The 25,821-nt window shown below is 42.2% G+C and overlaps 1 protein-coding gene across 1 annotated transcript in view; it reads left to right on the top strand.

Moving 5' to 3' along the window:
• SORCS3 (sortilin related VPS10 domain containing receptor 3) overlaps positions 1-25,821 on the top strand; it is a 428,038-nt gene that overhangs the window by 270,684 nt on the left and 131,533 nt on the right. The window contains exon 5 of the mRNA XM_083504742.1: positions 1,448-1,521. Within this exon, the coding sequence (XP_083360868.1) occupies positions 1,448-1,521 (74 nt within the window). The remainder of the gene's footprint in view (positions 1-1,447; positions 1,522-25,821) is intronic.

Raw genomic sequence — 25,821 nt, 5'->3', positions numbered from 1 at the left:
GAACTGAGAAAAAGAACACCCTAGCTATGCATTAAGCCGGTAACGCGTACACAGCCTGCCTCTCCCTGCCATTGGAGGCTTGGTGTTTGGAAGAGGAGGTGTTCAGCCCAGCCTTTGCATCCAGGCTCCGGAGTTCTTCCCCTGTAGGATGATCAGCTAATCCATCGCTCCTGGCTTTCTAGCTGCTATGAAAAAGCTTTTGTTTTTGCAGGCTTTTGAGAGGTTTAGTTTTCCCACTATGTGGCTGTTTGCTCTGCTTTGGAATTGTCCCTGTTGTGTTTGTTTTTTATTATATTTGATCATTTTTATTGTGTATGGTTGTTTTGATGTGTATTTGATTTTCTTCTTCTCTTCGGGTGTTGTTTCATACTGAAAAACAGGAGATACAGTTAAGGATAAAATAATGAATTGACACAATTGATAAAATAATGAATTGACACAAGTCTAATAAGAGGATGATTACCTCCATTAAAGCCCATATATGTGCGCTTTGAGAGGGATGCGGGTGGCGCTGTGGGTAAAACCTCAGTACCTAGGACTTGCTGATCGCCTTTGGAAATTCCACCTGCCATTGAACCCAATAGGTTTTGCCTAAATGCAATTTTGGCTTTAGGCATGATCCCTGGGGGACGCGGGTGGTGCTGTGGGTAAAATCTCAGTGCCTAGGACTTGCTGATAGTATGGTCGGTGGTTCGAATCCCCACGGCGGGGTGAGCTCCCATCGTTCGGTCCCAGCTCCTGCCCACCTAGCAGTTCGAAAGCACTCTTAAGTGCAAGTAGATAAATAGGTACCGCTTTATAGTGGGAAGGTAAACGGTGTTTCCGTGTGCTGCGCTGGTGCTGGCTCGCCAGCTGCAGCTTCATCACGCTGGCCACGTGACCCGGAAGTGTCTTCGGACGGCGCCGGCTCACGGCCTCTTGAGCAAGATGAGCACGCAACCCTAGAGTCGGACACGACTGGCCCGTACGGGCAGGGGTACCTTTACCTTTTTATGTGCGCTTTGAGTAACAAAACCCATATCTACTTCTGCAGTCTCATATTTCTCAGATATGGAGAAATTCAGCTCCCAGGTGAGGCACATCTCCACTAAGATATGACACCCCCCTTCCAGGGACCATAACTCTAGGGCTAGGACATGTAACAAAGGTTAAATCTCATGGAATTCTGATGGTGGGAAACTAAGGTCAGAGTGCAGTTTCCACACCATGGAAACACTTTGCACAAAACAGCCTGGCCTCAAAATGCACATTCAGAACTTGAGCACATTGTGAATGATTCTCTTCTTAGAACTCTAGCAAGAACCTCATGCTGGGACTACATACAAAACAGGTTTTTATTTATTTATTTATTATTATGGTAGGAGGATCAAACTTGTTTCATCAACAGTGGCCATGTGCCACTCTATTGCATGTTACAGACTCACTAATTGGATTTCCTGTATTTCAGCTTTATAGCTCTATGGATTTTGGAAGAAGATGGCAGATTATGCATGAACGGATTACTCCGAACAGATTTTACTGGTGAGTTTCCTCCCATTATATTATATCTGCATAATAATGGATGGTCTAGCTAGGATCAGTAACAAAGCACACATTTTGATGGTCTTCATTCCAAATGGTTTCTTCACTCATTCTTAGAATCACTGCAACATCAAACCAAAGTTAAGCAATTTTAAGTAGGAGAAATTTCAGCTACGTATCTACATTGGATTTGAATAAATCCCAAAATCTGAGGCAAAGTGGGGTGCCTTAAAAGGATTTTGGGTTTGTCGGAGGCTGAGGATCTGTACAAGGTGGCACAAGTTCAAGAGGGGATCCCTCAAGCACATCAGTGAGCCAGACAAGTGTCTCCTGACAGCAAAAATAACGTATCTAAGCTTACCACATTGCCATAATGCAAATGTGGGGTGATGAGGATAGGCAAAACAAACACTAGAAGAGATGCTGGAGGAACAGCTCTGTTGTGGCTGAAAGGTCCTAACTTTCAATCAGAAGGAATGATTTAACTCAGAAAGTTAATCTATTTTGCTTATAACGTGGAGTGATTTATCTGGGCAGTCTAGTCTGCCTGAAAATTTCATCCACTTCTGTAAAACAGAAAACAATTGGGGGGGAATGGGGTAGGGATGATAATAAAATAAACTTTGATGGACTTCAAACCATATTGGACATTTTATGAAGCACCTTGGTCTGAGGCGAATTGCTTTCTGATGCACCAGATTGGGATCCAACCAAATCATGATGTTAATAGACAACTCTAATTTAAACATATGCTCAACATTGTCACTGTCCTTAATTAGTGTTATATTTGTATAACTTGAAGTGTTTCCACCCCCACCTTAATTCTGATCCTACTGTTCTAATCCCAAATCCTGCCCTCCCCCCAAAAAAAGATATGCTCAAAAGGGTTGTGTATTGGTTCCTATATATTTGGGAAGAAGTCTGACCTGTTTTGGAACTGCTCTGTGTCTTTTGATTGGTAAAATATTGTAAAAAGGGAATCATGTTGTGCAGTGTGATATTGATACATACATATCTAGGAGTGTGCAGTGTGATATTGATACATACATATCTAGGAGTCTTGGTTGACCACAAACTTGACATGAGCCAACAGTGTGATGCGGCAGCTAAAAAAGCCAATGCAATTCTGGGCTGCATCAATAGGAGGATAGCATCTAGATCAAGGGAAGTAATAGTGCCACTGTATTCTGCTCTGGTCAGACCACACCTGGAGTACTGTGTCCAGTTCTGGGCACCACAATTCAAGAAGGACACTGACAAACTGGAACGTGTCCAGAGGAGGGCAACCAAAATGGTCAAAGGCCTGGAAACGATGCCTTATGAGGAACGGCTAAGGGAGCTGGGCATGTTTAGCCTGGAGAAGAGGAGGTTAAGGGGTGATATGATAGCCATGTTCAAATATATAAAAGGATGTCACATAGAGGAGGGAGAAAGGTTGTTTTCTGCTGCTCCAGAGAAGCGGACACGGAGCAATGGATCCAAACTACAAGAAAGAAGATTCCACCTAAACATTAGGAAGAACTTCCTGACAGTAAGAGCTGTTCGACAGTGGAATTTGCTGCCAAGGAGTGTGGTGGAGTCTCCTACTTTGGAGGTCTTTAAGCAGAGGCTTGACAACCATATGTTAGGAGTGCTCTGATGGTGTTTCCTGCTTGGCAGGGGGTTGGACTCGATGGCCCTTGTGGTCTATTCCAACTCTATGATTCTATGATTCTATATGCACACACTGAGAGCCATAGTAGTGTAGTGGTTAGAGTGTTGGACTCAGACCTTGGAGACCAGGGTTCAAATCCCCATTCAGCCATGAACCTTACTGGGTGACCTTGGGCCAGTCACTCACTCTCAGCCTAACCTACCTCACAGAGTTGTTGTGAAGATAATATGGGGAGGAGAACTCTGTATGCCACCTTGAGCTTCTTGGAGGAAAGATGGGTTATAACTGTAACAAACAAACAAAATATATTTACTCCTACACACTGGTAAAACACCAAGAGAAAGATGTGCAGTTACATCAAGACAGCTCTGTTGTGATGCTATACACACATGCAACATGTACATTCACATAAAAATTGCCTTTTTTAAAATGCTTTACCAAAGTGCATATGCATATTGTAAATGTACAGGAGAGGAAATGAAACAACTGAACAGAGGCAACTGAAATATATGGCATACTGGGCCAGCATAGGTCTCAGTACTGAATTCAGAAGCAAGAAACTGACTAATTCCTAAGATAATTCATTCGGCTTTAGAAATAAGACCAATGTAATTTGGAATTTCTGAAAACTGGGAGGACCTTGGGTTATTGGAATTTCAGAAGCATCTCTACTTTGTTGTCTAGTTGCTTTTGGAAACAGCCAACAAACAAATCCATATTCTTGTCTTGAGATGATGGTTGGTAGGCTGAGTTGAAAAGATTCTTCCTCCTCCACAACTCCCTTGAGTCTATAGTTAGCTCATCGTTTATGCTATCTGTCATTTCCCAGCATCTTATTAAATTTGCAACCAAGTGAAAATGTCCTCTACCCTGTAGGGAGAGGAAACTGTGCATTTTCAAACACATCAGTCAAGCTATTTTCCTAATTCTGTTAGTGACATGTTATAACATACTGATTCCCAAGGGGTGATGTTAAAAGGGAGAAAATGAGCACCCTATGCTCAAGTTAAGAGGTTACGGGACAACCTACTTTATAACAATGTCTCTTTCTGTTTTCCTCTCTGCTGGATAATTGCCTCTATTTTTTTCCTCATGTCCTATCAGTTGGGCAAAAGAGAGCTCATTCATGCACGTGGATTAATCTATCTCAAAGTCAATGCGAATAGAACGAGGGAAGATCCTTGATTCTGTTCTGCTGCTGGGAAAGTATTGGCAAGGGTAAACATACACTAAGACATTCAGGAATATGAATTGGCTCATCAACTAAGAGTACCAATGAAAAGTCTTCTGCTAGGAGGGCAGGTGTGTCCCCTGCTCAGTGACCATTACTGACAAAGGCGGTTTTAGGGTGGGGAGGGATGCGGGTGGCGCTGTGGGTTAAACCACAGAGCCTAGGACTTGCCAATCAGAAGGTCGGCGGTTCGAATCCCCGCGACGGGGTGAGCTCCCGTTGCTCGGTCCCTGCTCCTGCCAACCTAGCAGTTCGAAAGCACGTCAAAGTGCAAGTAGATAAATAGGTACCGCTCCAGCGGGAAGGTAAATGGCATTTCCGTGCACTGCTCTGGTTCGCCAGAAGCGGCTTAGTCATGCTGGCCACATGACCCGGAAGCTGTACGTCGGCTCCCTTGGCCAATAAAGTGAGATGAGCGCCGCAACCCCAGAGTCAGCCACGACTGGACCTAATGGTCAGGGGTCCCTTTACTTTACCTTTAACCAGTGCGGTCACAGTGGCACCATGCTGCAGAGGGTGCCAAAACAACGCATTAGAATGGACCACAAAAGGCAGGGGGCACCGTATTTTTGCATCACACTGCTGCTGAAATTTAAGAGCCCAGAGTGCCACTTCTCCTGCTAATTCATACAAAAACTTTTCTCCTTCCAGGCAAGCAGTAGACATTAACACAGCTCAAGGACACATTGCAGCCTGGCAAAAGCACTTGCCGAGAGATCGTAGGGCAAAGCTGGGAGGGGTGTGGCCTTCGCAGTGGCATGACCTAGTGAGAGTCCAGATGTCCAGACAGAAAAGGGCTTGTTGGCTTCATTTGGTCCCCAGGCCTGAACTTGAAAGAGGGATAAATATGTCCACCTCATCTACAGCTATATTTAGTGGGTTCCACCCCTCTTTCTTGACAAGAGAAGTAGAGAATCAGTCTTTGCATATTGCTCGGAAATGCAAATCACCTCCTTTAAGTGGCTGCTGTACCTTCAGGTATGCAGCCAGCCAGCAAAGTACCGCAGCCTAGGTAACAAAGCATCAAGGTAAAAAGATGTTTAAAAGACTGTTGAGATAAGCACCTGTGTGAGTTTAGCATCATAGTAAGGCTAGGGCATACAGCCTTCTCCTTTTCCTGATAGCAGGTAACTTAACTTTCGATATAAACAGCTCCAATAAATAAAAACAGCTATGAAGGTTGAAAGCCAGAGTGTCTCTGATCCCATGCCTCCTTTGCGATGTGTTAAATCTAAAGTACTACTGGCTCTCAAGGGATTTTTTAAAAAAAATCCCTTGCCATTTTTGCAGCTCCTCCATACCCTTTCTCTGTCCTGACTAAGCAAAAGACAAAAATAGCATTGTAATCCCACCAGATGAATGCAAACAATGTTTGTTGAACTTCAAGCCCTGCTCTAAAGCTATACAAAATGTTGAACTGTGAAATTTAGTTGCATTCCAAAAATTATGTAAGTGCAATTTTTTAAAAAAATGTATGGACCATTTTGCATATTTGCAAAGAACACGAGTCTATCTCTTTCCTGAGACACCTTTCTTTCTGTTTTGATATTTTTCTAAATATCAACCTGGCACTGAAATAGCCACAGCTTTATTGGTTACAGATGTAGGAAGGCTTAGGCACAGAATATATATTCTGGATCAGCCAGTCTGGTTGCTGGCTGATAACTTTGTTAGGGTCAATGCCAGGTGAAGGAAGATGATTTTTAGGCATGCTTGGTGCCTTGTGTGATCACTCACTCCCCACCCCTGAAAAAATATATATCTAGGGAAATCCTGTTTTAAAATCAGGAAAATTATTTCCCCTAAAAATATTGTAGTCTTCTGTCAAAGATAAACCTCATAAAATCTGGCTCAGGCATTCAGTGAATGTGAAGCAATATCTCTTGCCAACGCAGTGAAACAATTGGGCTAGACTTGCACAGACTGGGTTGATATTAAGCACAGAATGGAATGATTCTCCTCCCACTCATTTCATTGTGTGCTGGAAATTGAATTTAGTGGGTTGGAAGACCAGGTATGTGAACAATTTCAGTTCACAAACTTCTTCTAACTTTGTATTCCACTCTGGCTCATTTTCATTTCCTGTTGACCCGGTGATCAGAGCTGAGTGGTAGCTGCTGAAAGTGGGCAGAGACCTAGTTTCCTCCCATCCCAAGGCCTACAGGAATTAATGACGTTAATCTGTCCTTGTTTGACTTTAGCAGAGTGTTGATTGGCATAACGCTTAGAAAAAGATGGTGGAGGGCTAGCAGAAAGAGGCAGGGAGGAAATAAAACAGTTTAGGTTACAGGTATTTTTCAGACAAGGTGACCAAAACCCACCTTTACAGGAGACAGTCCTCTGTTCGAAGGGGTTGTCTGGTCCAAGACCAGCTTAAGGATTGAAAAAGAACTATAAAAAGAGAAAACAGAGGCCTTGAAAATGCCCACCACCCAGTTAGCATCTGGACAGCAGAGTAAGCAAGCAGACAAGTTACCTGGCCACAGTCTTTCCCGCTATGATGAGATGTTCTGGTTTATTATAATAATTATTTCTAAATTTACATTTCTACATGTGAATGAGCATTTGCAAATATTATGCAAGTATGTGTCCCTTTTGCACTCTTTTTGGGGGATGCATAAGTGATCACCCTAATTTCAGGGGATTTTGGTGATAAGTTCAGCCATCAGTTGGTATCTTATTTTTTGATTCTTCCATCCTTTCCCCACAATTCAGATTGTGAGTTTTCTGCAGTTATTATGACAGGTTTTTATTGGATCATTGTAAGGTTCAGATAGTACCAAGATTAATCAACCAAAGCTGACCTTGATTCTTTTCCTCTTTTTCCTTGAATGCATTGAACTTTGGCATGACTTCAACATGTTGTAATTATAGTAAATAAATTTGCACAGTATCCACAGGTGGTTGTTATGTCCACACCAGAACTGTGGCTATTGTTACCTACAGTATATTGAAACAAGCCAGGATTGCTAACCATGCTTTGAAGCAGGCTTGGTTTAATAAACCAGGCAATGCTAGCCAAATATTTCTGTAGTTCTGATGTAACAACAAACCATGGTTGGCTGAAAATGGAGTATGTGCTTCTAGTCTCCTCACAGTCATGAAGGGGGAAGAGTGGGGAGGTAGGAGCACATGAGTCTGAGGCTTATGCATGCCAAAACACAGTAGATGTGCAACATGTTTTGAGCCCTCATGATTTTCACCCATTCCCAAAATTAGCAGGAGGGACTCTTGGCTTTGAAAGACAAAGCATGAGCAATGTTTCATGCAGCAGTCCTTTATGTGGCAACGTCTGATATGCCTTTTTTTTTTTTTTAGATAGTCTGATGATTATGATTATTTTTTAAGCAAGTGATGCCCCAAGACATTTGGAAGCTTTCTCTGTCATTAAGTTTAAACCACTCTCACATTTAGCAGATTGAGCGGAATGCATGCTGTGTACTAAACACAGTCTCTTATCATGGCAAAACAGACAAGACACTTCCCCACTTGTTTTGAATGTGAGCCATTTTGTATAGCTCAGTAACATTCCATTAAAGATAAGGAGATTCGTCTTTTATGCCTTTTCCCCATTGGAAATTAACAAACTCTTTTAAGATGACTATACATCAGCAGTTATATGAGGCAGAATCCATTCTCAGCAAGAAGAGAGAATTGAAACTCCTGTCCTTTTGTTTCCCGGTATTCCCCAGAGCCTCCTCTTTAGAAGGAGCTTAGTTTAATTTTGCCATCATTAAGCAGAGGAGACATGAGGCTATGGGAGAACTTCAGACACGGAAACCGGGATACACCACAGTTCTTTTAAGTAAAGTAGGTTATGTGAGTTTCCAATCAACTACTTCTTTCCATAGACGATTTTGACAGTACTGTAGATGAGAAATCACTCTGTTTTATAGCTGTGCAGAGGAACAATTGAACTGGCAGTTGCATTGTTTAGACTTCAATAGCATCAGCAGTGGTAACAAGCTGTTGAATGACAGCTGTCCACATAAGGGGTGTGCTATGGATTTGTTCATAGGTCAAGAATGGGGAACCTGTGGCTGAACACCCATCAGCCCCCAGTATGGCCAATGGTCAGTAGTGATGGGGCTGTAAGCCAACAACCTCTTAGGTGTTAGTTGCAAGATGAACATTTAGGATTTCTGTTGCTTTTTGGAGAATTGTTGAAAGTCGTAGACTGACAGGATCCACTGCTGCTAGGTAAGGTAGCATCCCCCCAAAAGCTGATGCTGCAGAAGCCAACTGAAGTAGGACAGAGCTTTGGAAGCTGCCAATCAGTTAAGAAGTATCTACTTCAGGCTTCCTCAAACTCGACCCTCCAGATGTTTTTGGCCTACAACTCCCATGATCCCCAGCTAGGAGGACCAGTGTTCAGGGCTGATGGGAATTGTAGTCTCAAAACATCTGGAGGGCCAAGTTTGAGGAAGCCTGATCTACTTGCTAGATGTTTTTGGCCTACAACTCCCATGATCCCCAGCTAGGAGGACCAGTGTTCAGGGCTGATGGGAATTGTAGTCTCAAAACATCTGGAGGGCCAAGTTTGAGGAAGCCTGATCTACTTGCTGACCCAAAGCTCAGAAAAGAGCTCAGCTTCTTTACAGCTAGAAGGGGCCATTATAGCTAGTTCTGTGCTTAGCAAAGCTTCACTTGACTAGATTTTGCCCACCTATTTGCAGTTTTAGGCCATGGGCCACCATTCAGTTCTTGGAATCTCTTCTCCTGTATCATCCTATTCATACATCTGGACGTTATCTAAGGAGTCCCTGCTATTTTACCTATTTGTCTTGCACACAATATCAGCCTTCTCAGTGGTGACATTGGTGGCTGTGGTTGGCTGAGGCTGTATTACTCCTCCTTTTCAAATGTTTAGTTCAGAAGGTTTTGGATATATCTTAAGTTGCACGAGTTTACTACTAGTGCTCAGTTGGATGCCTGCTTTTCTTTTAAATTTGTTTTATTATTTTGTGATAGTCATTGGCTTGGATTCCAGCTAGGTTCTGTGGATGGAACAACTCCTTGCATTCATGGGCAGAACTGAGAACCAGTGGAGGGACCTGGTGGTAGAAGCAGGGACACATTTTTAACAGATACCCCCTGCAGCCCTTTGCACTGCTTCTCATGCTTCTCTCAATGACCCCACAACCTTCTGAAGCATGGGGCTGCAGAAAGATTATGAGATCAGTGAAAGTTGCTTCCTTCCATTGATGAGAGCATCTCATGGGTGTAATCCTGCTCAAAGGATGCTCTTGCTGGCAAAAGGCTAGTTAGAATCCATACCAATTTATTTTAGCTCCTTGTTAGGCACATTGTGGATCCATTTGGTGGAAAAGCAGAATAAACTTATACCTACTTATTTAATACATAACAGGTATAGCTGTTCTGGGAAACCTTTTATACTCTAGAACAGCGGTTCTCAACCTGTGGGTCCCCAGATGTTGTTGGACTCCAACTCCCATCATCCCTGAGCTCTGGCCTTGCTACCTAGGGGTGATGGGAGTTGTAGTCCAACAACATCTGGGGACCCACAGTTTGAGAACCACTGCTCTAGAAGCTGCTGAACTATAACTCCAATCATTCCTAGCCACTGGCCATGCTTGCTGGGGCTGATGAGAGTTGTAGTTCCACAGCATGTGGAGAGCCAAAGGTTCCCCACACCTTAGCTATAGTAAAGTCAGCAAATCAACCAGGGATCCAGGAGAAGTACAAAGACATTTTGGAAGAGCACACATCTCTCAGAATGTCTGTTTCTTCATAGCCACTCACCTTTTACTATTCTGTTTCGTTTTCAGTCTCCTTTCTCCTTCATAGTTCACTTCCTACTTATTGCTACGCAGCACCACACAGAAGCATTTCACCAACTCTTAGTCACAGCTGACCTCTGCTGAAAAGCACAGACAACCAAGTTTCCATGATGGCCTTTGGCTTCATGCCTGACCTTTCCTTTAAGTGCTTGTGAAAAGAGCTGCACCGATACCCTCACACTGTTGACATTTAGTGTGCTCTTGAAGAAGTTCTTGACATTTCTGCTTCTAAACTGTCTAAGTGAAATAAACTTCCTAGAAAAAAGTTATTTCTTTTTCAGAAGTTTTTATTTTTATTTTTCTTGGTGGGAACATAAGAACATGAGAAGAGCCTGCTGGATCAGGCCAAACCTGGTCTCAGCATCCTGTTTTCACAGTGGCCTACAAGATGTTTATGGCAAACTAGTGAAAATAGCATTAGTGAATGTAGTGAAGAAAGCGTACAAAATGCTTTATTTGGGGGGAAATTGTTTGGCAAAATTGCATATATTAGACAAAATTCCAAATAAATATGTGTATATTAGGACAAATTTGCACTGATATGCTGAGGACTTTTTTAAAAAAGAAACAATCACAAGTTGATGTATAAATGTGGAAGCATGAGAAACAGAGAAGGGGAAATTTGAGGATTTACCCATCCCTAGTTGGTGGGACCTTGGCCACCCACGGCCAAATGAGACCACTGACCTGGGTGGGCACATGGGGCCTTGACAGCAAAGAAGAAAGCCCAATTGGCAAGAAGGAAAAGGAGAGACATTGAATGGGCTTTATATCTCTTTTGTCTTCTAATGGGAGAGCAGAGACTGAAACGCACTAGCAGGGCTGACCATAGGAGGAGAGCCAGAGAGAGGGATTGAAAGTCACCATAAAATTAAGGAAGGGGAGACTAGGTGGAGTTCACCTGGCAGAAGAAGGCCATGGGAGCCCCATCAGGCCAACCTGTAAGGGCATTTGGAGTAAGGGAAGCCCAGATCTCTGAACCAAATGACCCTTGATTTGCTGCTGCTGTTGACCATTTGCTATATCATCTTTTCTCGGTGCTTTTGCTACCAGTTGTGCAAATAAGGAAGCCAATATGCATTGCAGCCAACAAAAGACTAGATTTGGTCAGAATACATCCTCTTGAGTGATCCCACAATTGGTAACATGCTACCATAGCTGTAAATCATTTTACCTATGCGCTCCTTTAATCTCCCATGAACTGAACCCTGCATCTCCCATTATACCAGCCTTCTTTGGATGTACCCGCATACAAGCAAATGCATGTGTGAACCAGTCACTTTAGTAATATGGCAAGTTGTCTGTCTCTGATTGTGATGATGCCATTTATAGCCCTAGTAAGTCTGGGGATTTCTGGCAGCCATGTCCATAGCCATCACCTTCAAGAGTTACAATTGTTCGTGCAATGCTTAAGGAAAACCAAAATGCTCCTGTTGGTGGGTGGGCAGCAGGAATGCTGTAATATGTGGGATAACCAGCCTCGTATAACCAACATGCTTAAGTCTAATTAATGTGTAAAGGGCTTAAAATCATAGAGTAAGCTGTCCTGCCAGGTTTGGCTTACCTTGGGAGGGTCTAGGTAATTAAGCCTTTGTTCCAGAGAAGCTCAGCATGTGAAAAGACTTTGAGCTGGTTGCTGCAGCTCAGATCGCATGGCTCTAACAAGCCTTTCTTATGTTCCTATACCAATAATTTAGGAACTTTCACTGCTATAGCTAAGCCAAGTTTTATTGCATGTGTTTTCTGAATGCTGTATGGAAAAGCAAATGAATCTGACTTTTGAAGAGTTTGTAAGTAAGCAATTTTTAACTTACCAAGCATGTAGTCTTTTTCTCTGCTAAGGGAAATTTTGGAACCTAGAAGGGCATATTTTAAAGGTCTAACAGCCTATTTTTTCACGCTTTGCATGTTTTGTGATTATAAATCTCTGCTGGGGTTCTCTCACCAAAGAGTTCTTACCAAACCTGTATCTTATTGACCTTTATTGACCTTTTTTTTATTGCCACCAACAGTGTCTTGGTTGTACGGAGGAAAATAAATATTATTTAGAGCAATTATTTGGTGTCAATTTTAGGGTGAGCTTTTTTCCTTGCCCAGTTTACCACACACCCTTTGCGTGCTTCCTCAACATCCCCTGTATTCAGTGGCATTTATTGGCAATCAATTTTGCATACAGTTCTGCAGCCTTTGAAGTTCTCACTTCTTGGATACTTGTGTGGATCCTCACAAGTGGCTCCCATGCCCTTCAGAAGAGAACCCATTCCTGTAATTCAATTTTCACTGCTGGTCTCCTTCATGTTTCATCTTCTGTCTGTTTCTCCGCAAGGCTGTCAAGACCAATTAGCATCTCACTTGTCATGAAGCATGCAGGACCTGGTTTATTAAACGGGTGTGATCGGAAGAAAAACTGGTGCTTTTATGCCTTTTTGTTTCATCTGGAAGGAGGAGGAACATGTAATTCCTCTCTCTCTCTCTCTTGGCTGCTGGATCAGAACCTATTTCTTTTGAGAGGGAAGCATCATTCATAGATGGGCGAAAAACCTAGGGAGAAGTGGATGTCCTCAGTTTCCTTTTCTTATTTCCCCTTGTATTATTTCATGATTCTGTCACACTTTGAGCTCTGCTTCAATAGTCTTCTGTAAGTGTCTCAGAATGTACACCCAATACGTTTCTGAGCAAAATTCAAATTGTTGATGCTGACTTTTAAAGCCCTAAACAGCCTCAGTTCAGTATACCTGAAGGAGCGCCTCCACCCCCATCGCTTAGCCCAGATACTGAGGTCCACCTCTGAGGGTCTTCTGGCAGTTCCCTCACTGTGAGAAGTGAGGTTACAGGGAACCAGGCAGAGGGCGTTCTCGGTAGTGGCGCCTGCATTGTGGAATGCCCTCCTATCAGATGTCAAGGAAATAAACAACTATCTGACTTTTAGAAGACATCTGAAAGCAGCCCTGTTTACAGAAGTTTTTAATGTTTAATCTTTTATTGTGTTTTTAATATTCTGTTGGGAGCCGCCCACCTGGCTAGGGAAACCTAGCTAGATGGGTGCAATATAAAAAATAAAAATAAAAATAAAAATAAAAATAAATACATACAGAATTCTGCAGCTAGACTGGTGATGGGAACCGAACACCACCAAAACTTTACACCAGTGTTAAAATACCTGCATGGGTTTCCCATCTACTACTGGGCCAGATTCAACGTTCTTCTACTGTTGTGCAAAGCCCTGAAAAACCTAGGCCTTCCTTATACCTTAAGGAATGCCTTCCACTGTATGGCCCAAGTTGATCACTTGAGATTATCTGGGAAGGTACTGTCAGTGGTCCCTCCCCCCCCCCCGACCAGAAGCAGGGTTCATGTCAATGAGAACACATGCCTTCAGTTTTGTAGAACTCTCTCCCACTAGAAGTTAGACCCATCTTATTTTGTGAGGCCCTTGCTCCATGAATCCTTTTGCAATGTTTTAGAATTCTCATGTTCTTGTTTAAATTTCTGACGCTTTAAATGTTTGAGGTTTAGTTTATGGTTTAAATTTTGAGCTCTTCTCAGTGGCCACTGCCATTGTTTTCCTCAAAACCTGCACATTCCAAAACAATGCTACATTCATGGTTGTTCTGAGTTATTTTAAGCAGGGGGAAGGGACCTTGTTGTTGTTGTTCTTTAGTCGTGTCTGACTCTTCGTGACCCCATGGACCAGAGCATGCCAGGCATTCCTGTCTTCCACTGCCTCTCGCAGTTTGGTCAAACTCATGTTGGTAGCTTTGAGAACACTGTCCAACCATCTCGTCCTCTGTTGTCCCCTTCTCCTTGTGCCCTCCATCTTTCCCAACATCAGGGTCTTTTCCAGGGAGTCTTCTCTTTTCATGAGGTGGCCAAAGTATTGGAGCCTCAGTTTCACCATCTGTCCTTCCAGTGAGCACTCAGGGCTGATTTCCTTAAGAATGGATAGGTTTGATCTTCTTGCAGTCCATGGGACTCTCAAGAGTCTCCTTCAGCACCAGAATTCAAAAGCACCAATTCTTCGGCGATCAGCCTTCTTTATGGTCCAGCTCTCACTTCCCTACATCACTACTGGGAAGGGAACTAGCAGCTACCAACAAAGGTTCTGTCACCTGTGGGCTTCAAACACATGTATATAGATTTATTTTAAAAATAAATATAAAAGGGGCTATTGCTGCTGTCATAATTCCACCCCCCAACACAAATTGCCTGTGAATGGGGTCATGAATGTGGCTTGTGGGGCAATTTTCACACAGCCCAAACAAAAGCTGTTGGTCCTTGTGAATACCTAGAGTAGAAAGGCTATGCTTCCTGTACTAATATTGAATGTATTGTCTGAACATATATGGGAAAAAATCTACTTCTGCAACTTCATTGTGATCAATAGAAGCAATACTTGGGTTCCTCAACCTATGAGGGTCATTTCGCAGATGTGTTTTATCCTTGACAATTATGCCAACTGTTGTCCAAGCAGCTTTTCTGGATGCTATTTAAGCCTTGGTTTGTTGTGTTCTTTTGCTGCTGTACTGATTTATTAAACAAAGCTCTTGCTCCAAAGCTCCCCTCCCCTTTTCCAAAGAGTGTCTCTCTGCTTCACCATCCAGAAATAGCTGAATCACTGAGCCATAGCAGATCAGGCATGTCGTATTCGCAGTCTAAAATGCTCATGCAAATGAAATGGATGAAGCACACTGGGAAGAACTGAGCATCTGTAGGCTGCTGAGTTTTTCCGGTGCGGTGTTTTCAATAGAATGGATGCTTACTGCCAAATTGGGTGGGTAGGTGGGGAAAGAAACCCATCAATTTTGTGAAAATGCTTTTGTTTGAAAATGAAATAAAAAGAGCAATGTGATCTTCATAGCAGTGTGTAAAAAAAGGTGGGCGAAACAATACTTGCATACCTTGAAGGAAACATAGCTGCTAATATGGGGGTGGGCATAATAATAATAAAAAAGTTCACACATTTTATTCAGAAATCCTTAGGGTTTGCCTGGCATCTTTGCATGTTTATCTCTCTCCTTAGAAAACTGAATCAGATCATTGGTCCAGCTAGCTCAGGATTGTTGACACTGACCGGCAGCTTTTCAGAGGGGAGTTTTTCTCCACACTTACCTGGAGATGTCAGGGTTTGAATCTTAGACCTTAGGCATGCAAAATAAGTGTGCTTTCATGGGGCTATGCCTTCTCCCCTTGACCAGAAAAATAATATATTTTAGGGATTTCCTTCTGTTGAAGGAAACAGGGCACTGCAATTGGGGCACTAAAATGTCCTTGTTTCCCATATGAATTTGTTCTTGCACTTCTCTTGGTAAAAATACTGTGGAACTGAGGACATCTGGACATAATAGGTTTGTTTAATGCAGCAAGACAGTTATGGTAAAAGATTACTGACTCTGATTATCTTAACAGTTATGTGTAGTAGGGGTTGGGATCCTGACCAGCTTGCTACCTTGCCCACAGCGAGTAGCTGTTCTATGTGGTCAACTTGACACCTTATCTGTTTTATTTAATATTTATTTATTTATCTATAGTCCACTCTATTAGCAGAATCACTTGAATAACACAGATGGTATCCAGAGAGAAAGGAAATAGTTAAGGGGGATAATACTTCAGTACTCCATCTGTCATGGATGCTTTCTATAGCTGAGATTCCTGCATTGCAGGGGTTTGACTAGATGAGATGGCTCTTGGGGTCCCTTCCAACTCTACAATTCTGTGATTATATGATAAATTGAGGAGAAACAAACAGATAAGGCCTAGCCTAATTCATAGCAGGGAGACATACAACTAGAATGCAGGAGATAAATCCAGCAGAATGAACTAGCCTATCAGAAGTTGAGTTACCTCTTCAAGAATCATTCCAACCAGACTAGTTGCTAGGCAACACCTTCACCCCTCGGTTGACTGTCAACAGAATTAACCCTTAGGTTACTAATGGAATGATCTCTGCTGCTGTACTTCTAACACCCAAGGCAGAAAAAAATAACATTAAAATTATAGTTAAAACAAAATCAGTCATAGCAATAAAATTCCTCATGTAGTAATGAGATTTTATGCAGTATTTTATCCTACTGGTTTTTGTATTGCACCCATCTACCTTATATGAGAATGGCCCATGGCCAAAGCATTAATAAGCTACTAATAAAATTACTAATCACCACAAATAAAACTATTTTTTTAAATGAAGCTATAGGAATTTATAATAGATGAGCTTTGATTTGTTACTTCATCTATGGCTTACAAGAGCAAATATAATTTTTCTCTTCATATTTGGGTTTCTTCTCTTCTGTCATTGGGGAATTCCATTTGATTTGGGCTATTGAGCACAATGAACTGGTAGCCACAACATTGATTTTGTTTTCTCTGTCATTTTGGGTGGTCACCACTATTCTGATAAGCCAGTTCCTCCCTCCTTTTCTTCTAGTTGGAACGTATTTTGTTTACTGGACATATATAGACTTTATTATACTAAAGGCATGTACTGTCCAAATGCTGAAAGTGTAGGTGAGAGGCAGAGATGTGCGCGGAATTCCCGCTGCAAACTTCCTTGCACATGTCACACTCTCCCTGTGTCCTTGACTTCCTTTGAAGATGAGTAGAAACCCTCTGAAAAACGTCCAACACAGGAGAGATTGGAACAGGGACAGGATCAGTGAGGGTGTACACCCCCCTGCCCTTATACACACTTTCAGCATTCATGCATTCAGGTAAATGCCTTAGTATGCCATGTATGCCTTCCAGATGCATTCCCTGCATCATGACTTTGTACCACTGGCATGCTTTAATGTATTTTTAACCTTCTGTTGGAAGCTGCCCAGAGTGGCTGGGGAAGGAAGGAAGGAATAAATGAATCAATGAATGAATGAATAAATAAATAAATATTTACTTTGGACATCATGAGCCCATGATGATCCGCTGCTGGGAAGCAGTGTTCAACTTGCATGCTGGAGCCATAGCACACTCCCATCTCCTCCAGCATGCACATAACACTGTCCATGAGATTGGAGCCACGTATGGAGACGTAAGTGTCCTTCTGTTGAATTAGGCCCTTGTGCACGGACTCCACAGTTGAGGAATGTTTAGATATGCAAATTTCCCCCTTAACTCTCAGGGTCACGTCAGGTTGCTTTATTTAGATCATTTATCTAGATCATTTATACCCTTTCCATTTTTCAGCCTGTGAAATCAGCAGATTGTCTATTAGCATTTCCAATCCTTTTAAAGCACAATTTAGCTTCAGTTCTTTTTTTCTTTAGACCTTCATTATACTTACTCCTTTAAACAAATGGGAAACTTCTCTTTGTTGGCTCTGTTGAGAAGTAAAGAAATTAGCTGAGTACAAGACAGTTGGCAACTTTCTGCCTTATCTTGCAGATTAACCGTCCTATTTACTGCTTTTGCAAACGTACCAGAAATCCAGAGTCACAGAAGTTAACTCTGCGGAAGACATTAATTCAGTCCGTGGGGACTGGCCCAGGGCAGTTCTTTAAAGCATGCTCCCCGAGCTTCTTCAGCCGCAGACTAATCTGAAATGTCCTAAACCAAAAGGCTGCTACAGCTCTCTTGAGAAATACTCTATCATAGCCTTGCACTAGTAAATGATGTCTTCCGATACTCAGCCAAAATGATTAATGCTTTCCTTTATTTGCCATGTCTGCAGATAGTTTTAACTGTACATGTAGTGTGCAATTTTTTGTGCACACCACAAAAAGCCAAAGTGGTGTGGGGCAGTGCGGTGTTCATAATACATTTGAACTTGGGCACACCTTTTAAATGCTCTCTACTTTTGAAGTCCCTTGACAGATTACAATAAGTGACATCATTATTAAGGAGCCACAGTGAGAAAAATAGACCCTAAAATAAAATAAAAAACAGGAAGGGAAGCAGCAGTCTTCAGAACAACAACAAAAACATCCAACCAAGTAAACAAGGAGGTGAACTTCAAAAGATGCTAGAGAAAATTATTTTTGCTTTGTGTATGTGCAAAGACCATACATAACATGCTATATCTGACAGATTTCAAGTACAACACATTATACTATTTGTTAGAGGCAACTGAAAAACAATTCAAAGAGGATAATGCAAGCAGTGCGCCGTACAATTTGAAACATTTGCAATATACCGTATGTAACCCTGCACAGTATAGCATTCTTTGGGATGGCTAAAGCACATCCGTTTGTGGCCCTTAGGAGCTGTGATAGGGAACTGAAGTCTCTAAGGAGATTCCAAGAAGAGTCTGTTGAAATCAGGTTTCTGCAACCAATGGGAAGCCTCCTTAGATACAAAAATGCTTCCTGTTCCATACAGTTGCTGTCCAACTTGGAGAGAGGTAGTGTGCTTATCCCCCCTGCCCCCTTCACATGATTACTTGAACTGGGAATATGATCCCTCCATATGGTTTGAGAGGAAAAAAGAGAATGAAGAAACTACAGAGGGAAGGGAGAGGAGACGGTGTGTGTAAAAACAGGTATCCACAGAAGGTAATGGAGAAGGGTGTGCGAGCTGCTTTGTGTGATCATCCAGCAGCAGCTTCACAGCCAAGATTTGTGACAGCGACTGATGCCTGTGGTTGCATCCCAACCCAGGGTTGTGTCTCTGGAGAATAGTTGCTCCCAGGTAAGAAGGTATTGAATTGTGCTTTGGAAACTGATAGAGGTGGCATAAACCTATTAATGACTATTGACCACAATGTCTATGTTCTACCTCCACTGCCAAATTGAATGCTACTTGCTGGGAATCACGTGAGAAGTGTGTGTTTGCACTCAGGCACTCAGGCATCTGGTTGGCCACTGTGAGAATAGGATGCTGAACTAGATAGGTTAATGGTCTGATCCATCAGGGCTCTCCTTATTTTCCTATATTAACCAATTACTTACCTGTGGCTCACTCAATTAGGGGACACCATCACTTTTATTTTCTGGTTTAGGGATTGTAAGTAACATATTTATCACAGTTGTTCCTCTTGCTTCCTTCTCTCCCCACCCCCTCCTGTTCAGTTGAATAAAACTAAATATTAGGCTTTCTTCCCCATTCTTCTTCTAAGTTGCCCACTGGGATTTCCATCTACTTCCTTTCAGGAAACATGGGGCAGGGAGACTGGTGGGCTCCACTAGAACACAAAACATTATTTGGGGTTCTTGGATTCCTTTTCCTCATTCATCTCAGCACTCTTTGAACCCAAATGCCATAGTTTCCTCCAAAATAAGGGGTATAGAGAGGGAAAGTAGGGCAAAAATTAAAATATATGTCATATTTTGAAGTTTTAAAATTCTTAGTTGCCTCTGATGAACATCTTGTATTCGTGAATGTGATAGATAAGATCAGCAATCAGAGTATTTCCACAATACAGTTTTCCATAAGACAGTTTTCTCCAGCATCTTTTGTGGTCCAAATGCCTCAAAGTCCCAGTGCATATATCTGGTGGGCACCAATTTGGGGAAGGCTAGCATAGGCTATTACAAAAGGGAATAAGGTATTACAGTGGTAACTCAGGTTACAGACACTTTAGGCTACAGACGCTTGAGGTTACAGACTCCGCTAACCCAGAAATAGTACCTCGGGTTAAAAACTTGGCTTCAGGATGAGAACAGAAATTGGGCAGCGGCGGCAGCAGGAGGCCCCATTAGCTAAAGTGGTACCTCAGGTTAAGAACTGTTTCAGGTTAAGAACGTACCTCCAGAACGAATTAAGTTCTTAACCTGAGGTACCACTGTAGTGACATGTTTTTGGAAAAGGATGTTGGAGTTTCCCCTTTTACACACATCTGTGTCACCTTGAACTGCTCTTCTCCATTGTCACTACCTTAATCAAAGAACTGTCATGATACATTGATACTGAAGTACACTATAACACACCAGCTCTGCAGTCAAGTGGAGTTTTCCTCTGCACTTAATCTCTTAATCTTGATGGCCTGCTTTTTAACATGCTCTCATCCTGCACATGCTAACACATGCTATGCTAACACTTTAAGTGGCACACACCTGATAATCCTGAAACCCTTTTCAAATTTTGAATATAACTATATACAGATGTAAAACTACTAGTTTGTTTTCAAATGGATGGACAGCCAAATGCAGCTAATCTTGCCACTAATAGTGCTTCTGCATCTGTCTTTGCATAGGCCTGTAGCTATGAACACCTATGAAGTTACACCATCAGTCCTCATGGCACCTATTTTTTGGCACTCTAAAGTGTGCTACTGATGCCTTGGTAATGGAGATGATCTGTAACATGGATATATCCATTACACCAGGCTTAGGTAAACTCAGACCTCCAGTTGTTTTGGGACTACAACTCCCATCATCCTTGACCACTGGTCCTGTTAGCTAGGGATGGTGGGAGTTGTAGTCCCAAAACATCTGGAGGGCTGAGTTTGCTTATGCCTGCACAACACCAAACATTCCTCCTTCTCCCTCACCAAGGGATGTGCAGCCCCCACCCAATAATTATCTTGCCTTTTAGGCTTTTTGACATTATTCAGGTGATTTGTTTCAGTAGGAACTCCTAATTTCCCATTCCTTTCCACTTTACTGCAGACAGCATTTCTGTGACACCTCTGACCACATACCCATCACAATATTTTCTTCCTAAATAATATTTATAACTCCTTGATACAGTGATTATGATTTGTTTTCAGTAACCTTACTTGGTTCAATTTGCTTAACTGCCTCAAATGACTTTATTCATTGAATATTGTGACTCCTCTTAGATAATTTAGCTAGGCTCAAATCACTTAGCTCACGGGGATGCCACTCAGTGCCCCTGTTTCAGAAATACCGCCTTAATCATGAGCCTGCATTCACCAAGATTCAGCTCTCTTGAGTAATAACTGAGGATAAATAAATTGGGACCGAGTCATTGTATTCTCCATTTGAGGCAGAAGCTCAAGCTGTCAATATTCCAAAAAGAATTCAGAATTATTTACACACCACAATTCTATATAATCATTCCCATGCTGTTTTAAAAGTCATTAAGGCTAAATTCAAGTATAATTCAAAGGCACTAACATAAATGCCCAGATAAAACATTAAAAACTTTAATCAAAACTCAGCACCATCTCGACCTTCCTTACATTACTTCCAAATATATTATAAGTAATTTGATGGCTCATTAAAAAAATTCATTATGATGGAGAAATAACTCCCACCGGAAAACCAAGTAACAAGCAAAACAAACCTTATTGAAGTAATGACTTAATGACAACATGACTGAAATATTTCCATTACTGTGTCTTATGTCCAGATGTACTTTTACTTAACTATACAAATGAAAACTCATGTATAAGACAGTACATTCTCAGGTAATGGGTGAGCACATGTGAAAGAGACACATTTTGAAATTAGGTTGATTCCTCCATCTGCAGTCTGAATTAACATGATTGAACTCTGTTCAAAGCAAATAAATTTAGCAGCTTTTCAGGGTGTTGCTGAATCAAATGTGTTTTTGAAATATAATTCTTTATCATACTGTACTCTTCTAAAATCCTAGTTTTCAAACATGTATTTGTTAGGGGTGTGCACTGGCCATGAGATTAAGCTGTTCCTTGTATCTTTAGCTTTGTAGCAAAGCTTGTGTGTGAAGTAGCCCAATCTGTTTCAGAGCTGCTTTGCATATTTCCACTTTGAATCTTTATTTGTCACTGAATCTGATCTGTAAAAATGAAGCTCTATTCCCCAGCTCCATTGGCTGTAATGGGGAATCTTAAAAGGTGATATACCACCCCCCTTTTCACAGCGATAGATGAAATTTGCAGGCACAGGACCCCATCCTGAATGGATTAAGCTGGCAAAACTATAGTCAGATACACCCCAAGGACACCTTTCAAGCTCCCCCCCCCTTAAAGTCTCTTTCCTCCCCGCCAGAATTTGATGCAATTTTCAGGTGTGGTCACACCTTCTGAAGGGATAAAGCCTGCCAAATTTCAGAATGTTACCTGCAGTCTATAGCAGATGGTATCACTTACCTGACCTCCTGCCACTGGTGTAATTGTGGCTTAACAGGAAGGAGAGGGATGAGGCAGCATTGAGATAGGCACAGTGCAAACACACTGGCAGGAACACCAGATTGGTTCTGCTGCTGTGTCCATACCTCCCACTTTTGCATTCCAGTAAGCTATAGCAATGCAAGTGAGCCCTGCTGATTGCTATTGGCTGCCATAAATTTCCCCCCAGCTCAGATTTTACCATTTGGAGGTAGGTACAATAGGAATCCCACAGGAGCAGGGGTGGAGAATGTTTGTGAATCCCCAGGAGAGACTTGAGTGGGGAAAATCTCTGCACCCCATCAGGAATTTATGGGGAAACAATCTGTTCTCTCTGTGAGAAAGAAATCATTGACTTGTGTAAGAGAGGAGCAATGGTGGTAAAGAAACATGGATCATTAGGCGGGAAAATGCTGCTCTTGGGAAGGATCTTGTTACCCCAATTGTTGGGGGTGGGCTTTCTGGACATTTTTGGAAGGGGAAAGGGAGGAGAGAGAGGAGTAGTGTGGAAAAAACCAGCAGGGAGTCACATAAAAAACAATCACTTATTAAATTCAGCATCCCTCTCCAAAATCACTGTGATTGGCATGGCCTGGGAAAAGAATTCACCACGATTAAAACCTACTGTCCATCCAAATGTAAGATTCCGCCCCCTCTCTACCTGCTCCCGGGCCCAGGATGGTTTCCCTAGTAAACTTGCTTTACCTTCTTTCTCTCTTCTTAAAAAAAGCAGTGGGCAAATACCACATGTTTTCCCCCTTAGAAGATAAATACAATTGAGGGAGGCAGAGTTTTTAATGGAAAAGTGATTCAAGGGGAAAGGGTTAAGAACCGGTTTTGGTGATTGCATCTATTTTTAAAACAGTGGCGATTCCTAGAAAGAACCATATAAATACAGTTAATGTGTACTTTCACCTTAGCAAAGCCAGACCAAAAGAGGTTTCAGATGTTAGGGGATATGAATTCCCTTACAGTTGAGAAACCATATTGTTAGCATAAATTACAACCCACAAAACACTGGCTTCTGCACCATCCCAATTTTCCCCTGGCTCATTGGGGCTATTCCAGATTAAATATTTTGAAAATTGTTTACTACACAATGCGTTTGTGACCATGGAATAAATGAAGACATTCATAAATTAAACCTTCACATCCCTTTCCCATTGGGAAGAGCTCAGTCTCCTTAGGTCAGGGATGACATCTTTGGCAGAATATCCTAATAAATGTGCAATCAAGCAAAGAACTCTGCCCTACAGCCAGACAGAGGAGCTGCTTCCAGTGCTACCAGCCCTTCAACCTTCAAGAACACTTAATTCAATAGTAGAAAGAAATTGCAGGAGAGTAAAGTCTCTAAGAGGCCAAGAGCTGTCAAGGTAAAAAAGAAGAAATAAAAAGCAATGAGTGCTTCTTTCCTCCTAATGGGATTTTGAGTCCGTTTGAGTTATTAATTGGCTAATAATCCTGAACCAGTTGCACATGTAGCTGCAGGCTCCCTGTTCTGAAGGCTGCATCAGCAGCAGTCAAGGGACACATCAGCAGAAATGTGACCTTTACCGTCCCTTCTGGCTTCATCGTCTTCTGCTGGCTTGATTTGAGATGAGCAGTGATAAAAAGGAGACAGTCTGGGACAAAGAGAGCTAGCCATTGTGCAGGGTCCCGCATAGCGGTATTGAGAAGCAGGCACATATTGGTGCTGTTTCTGTGTTCAACCAGAACATTGTGTGTGCAAGGCTGGGTTTTAAATGGTACACAGCAATCTGCTGTGGACCAGGGAAAACAGAAGTCAGAAATGAGGATGGGACACTGCCCCCTCAATTTCTCCTATTCTCTTTATGAGCATCACCTATTGTCAACTTGTGCTGCTAGAACAATATTCGGGGGTGCAATATTAGGGGGTGCATGGTCATAAGATGACAGGAGCAGCCTGCTAGACTAGATATGGGCCCCACCTAGTTACAACTTCCGGTTTCCAACAGTGGCTAGCTAGCTGGAAGCCGCTGAGAAGCTCATAAGGCTTATGATATTGGATCTCTCAAAGTTATATGAACTGTTAACATTTTGCAGTTTTCTTGTTTTCATCCAATAGGAAGGGGAAAGAGCAATTGACCAGCAGGTACAGAAACAGAATCGGTACCAAACTCCTGTTGTAAAACAGGTTCATCTGGGCCGGATTAAATTACTTTGGTGAACTAGCACACCTCAGTGCAATGAAATAAAAATAAAAGAAATAAAAAATTGTCCAGTAGCACCTTATAGACCTACTAAGTTTGTTCTAGTATAAGCTTTTGTGTGCGTGCAGGTATCTGAAGAAGTGTGCATGCACACAAAAGCTTACACCAGAACAATCGTAGTTGGTTTATAAGGTGCTACTGGACAATTTTTTATTTCTTTTATTTTTATTTCGACTGTGTCAGACCAACACGGCTACCTACCTGAATCAGTGCAATGAGTCACGCTAGCACAATGGGACTTCCTCCCTTTGCTCACCCCATGTGCATTTGTGTCACCTCAGATCTTCTCAGAAGGGTGAGAGAACCTATCGAACAATGCATGGAATTAGGAGAGGGGAGATCATTCTGTTTGGCAAGCAGAAATGCTTACACTGATGGAACAATCATATAAGTGTGGTGTTTAATTCCACCCTCCTTCTTTTAACTGATGGGAGTTTTAGTCTAAAACATTCAGAATCACAGAACTGTAGAGTAGGGGGTCAACTAGTTCACACCCTGAAATTCAGTGTGGTGAGCCAGTGTGGTGTATTGGTTAAGAGCGGTAGACTTATAATCTGGTGAACCGGGTTCGTGTCTCCGCTCCTCCACATGCAGCCGTTGGGTGACCTTGGGCTAGTCACACTTCTCTGAAGTCTCTCAGCCTCACTTGCCTCACAGAGTGTTTGTTGTGGGGGAGGAAGGGAAAGGAGAATGTTAGCCGCTTTGAGACTCCTTCGGGTAGTGATAAAGCGGGATATCAGATCCAAACTACTACTACTACTACTATTCTCCTTCTTCTTCTTCTTCTTCTTCTTCTCCTTCTTCTTCTTCTTCTTCTTCTTCTTCTTCTTCTTCTTCAGGAAACACAGCTAAAGAATCCCTGACAGATGGCCAACTGACTTTTGTTTAAAAACTTCCAATGAAGGAGAGTCCACCACCTTCTGAGGGCACTAGCTTGGAGTACACTGCACTCCAGGATAGTGCCTATGAAGCCAAACTGCCAGCCTGAATTATTTAAGTGAAGGCAAACAGCCCCCAGGGTCACTGGTCAAAACTCACTTGGAAAAATGCCTTCCAAAGATGTCAATCAGGTCCTGAGATTACTTAATTCCAATAGTCATGAACAGTAGCTCAGGCATTGGTGGCGTTAAGGCTAGATTACTTCAATGCACTCTAGGCAGGGCTTCCCTCACGCTTAAACCAGAAGCTGCAGCACAGTTGCTGGCAGGAGTGATGCTCATGGTGCATTCAGACATGGGAAATATTGCATTAGTTTCCCCAAATATAATGTTAGTGTTTCTGTCCTATTTTCTAACACTTCTTTCACAGCGCAGTACCTGTTACATTATGGAACTGTGCTTTTTTTTTACCAATATGCCGGCATGTTGCACTGAATTTCATCCACACCAGTGAGCATGGGTGACATA

The sequence above is a fragment of the Podarcis liolepis genome, assembly GCF_965112155.1.
Source record: "Podarcis liolepis genome assembly, chromosome: 5".
NCBI lineage: Eukaryota > Metazoa > Chordata > Lepidosauria > Squamata > Lacertidae > Podarcis > Podarcis liolepis.
The sequence above is the reverse complement of the archived record's forward strand: the minus strand, read 5'-3'. Positions and strand labels throughout refer to the sequence as shown.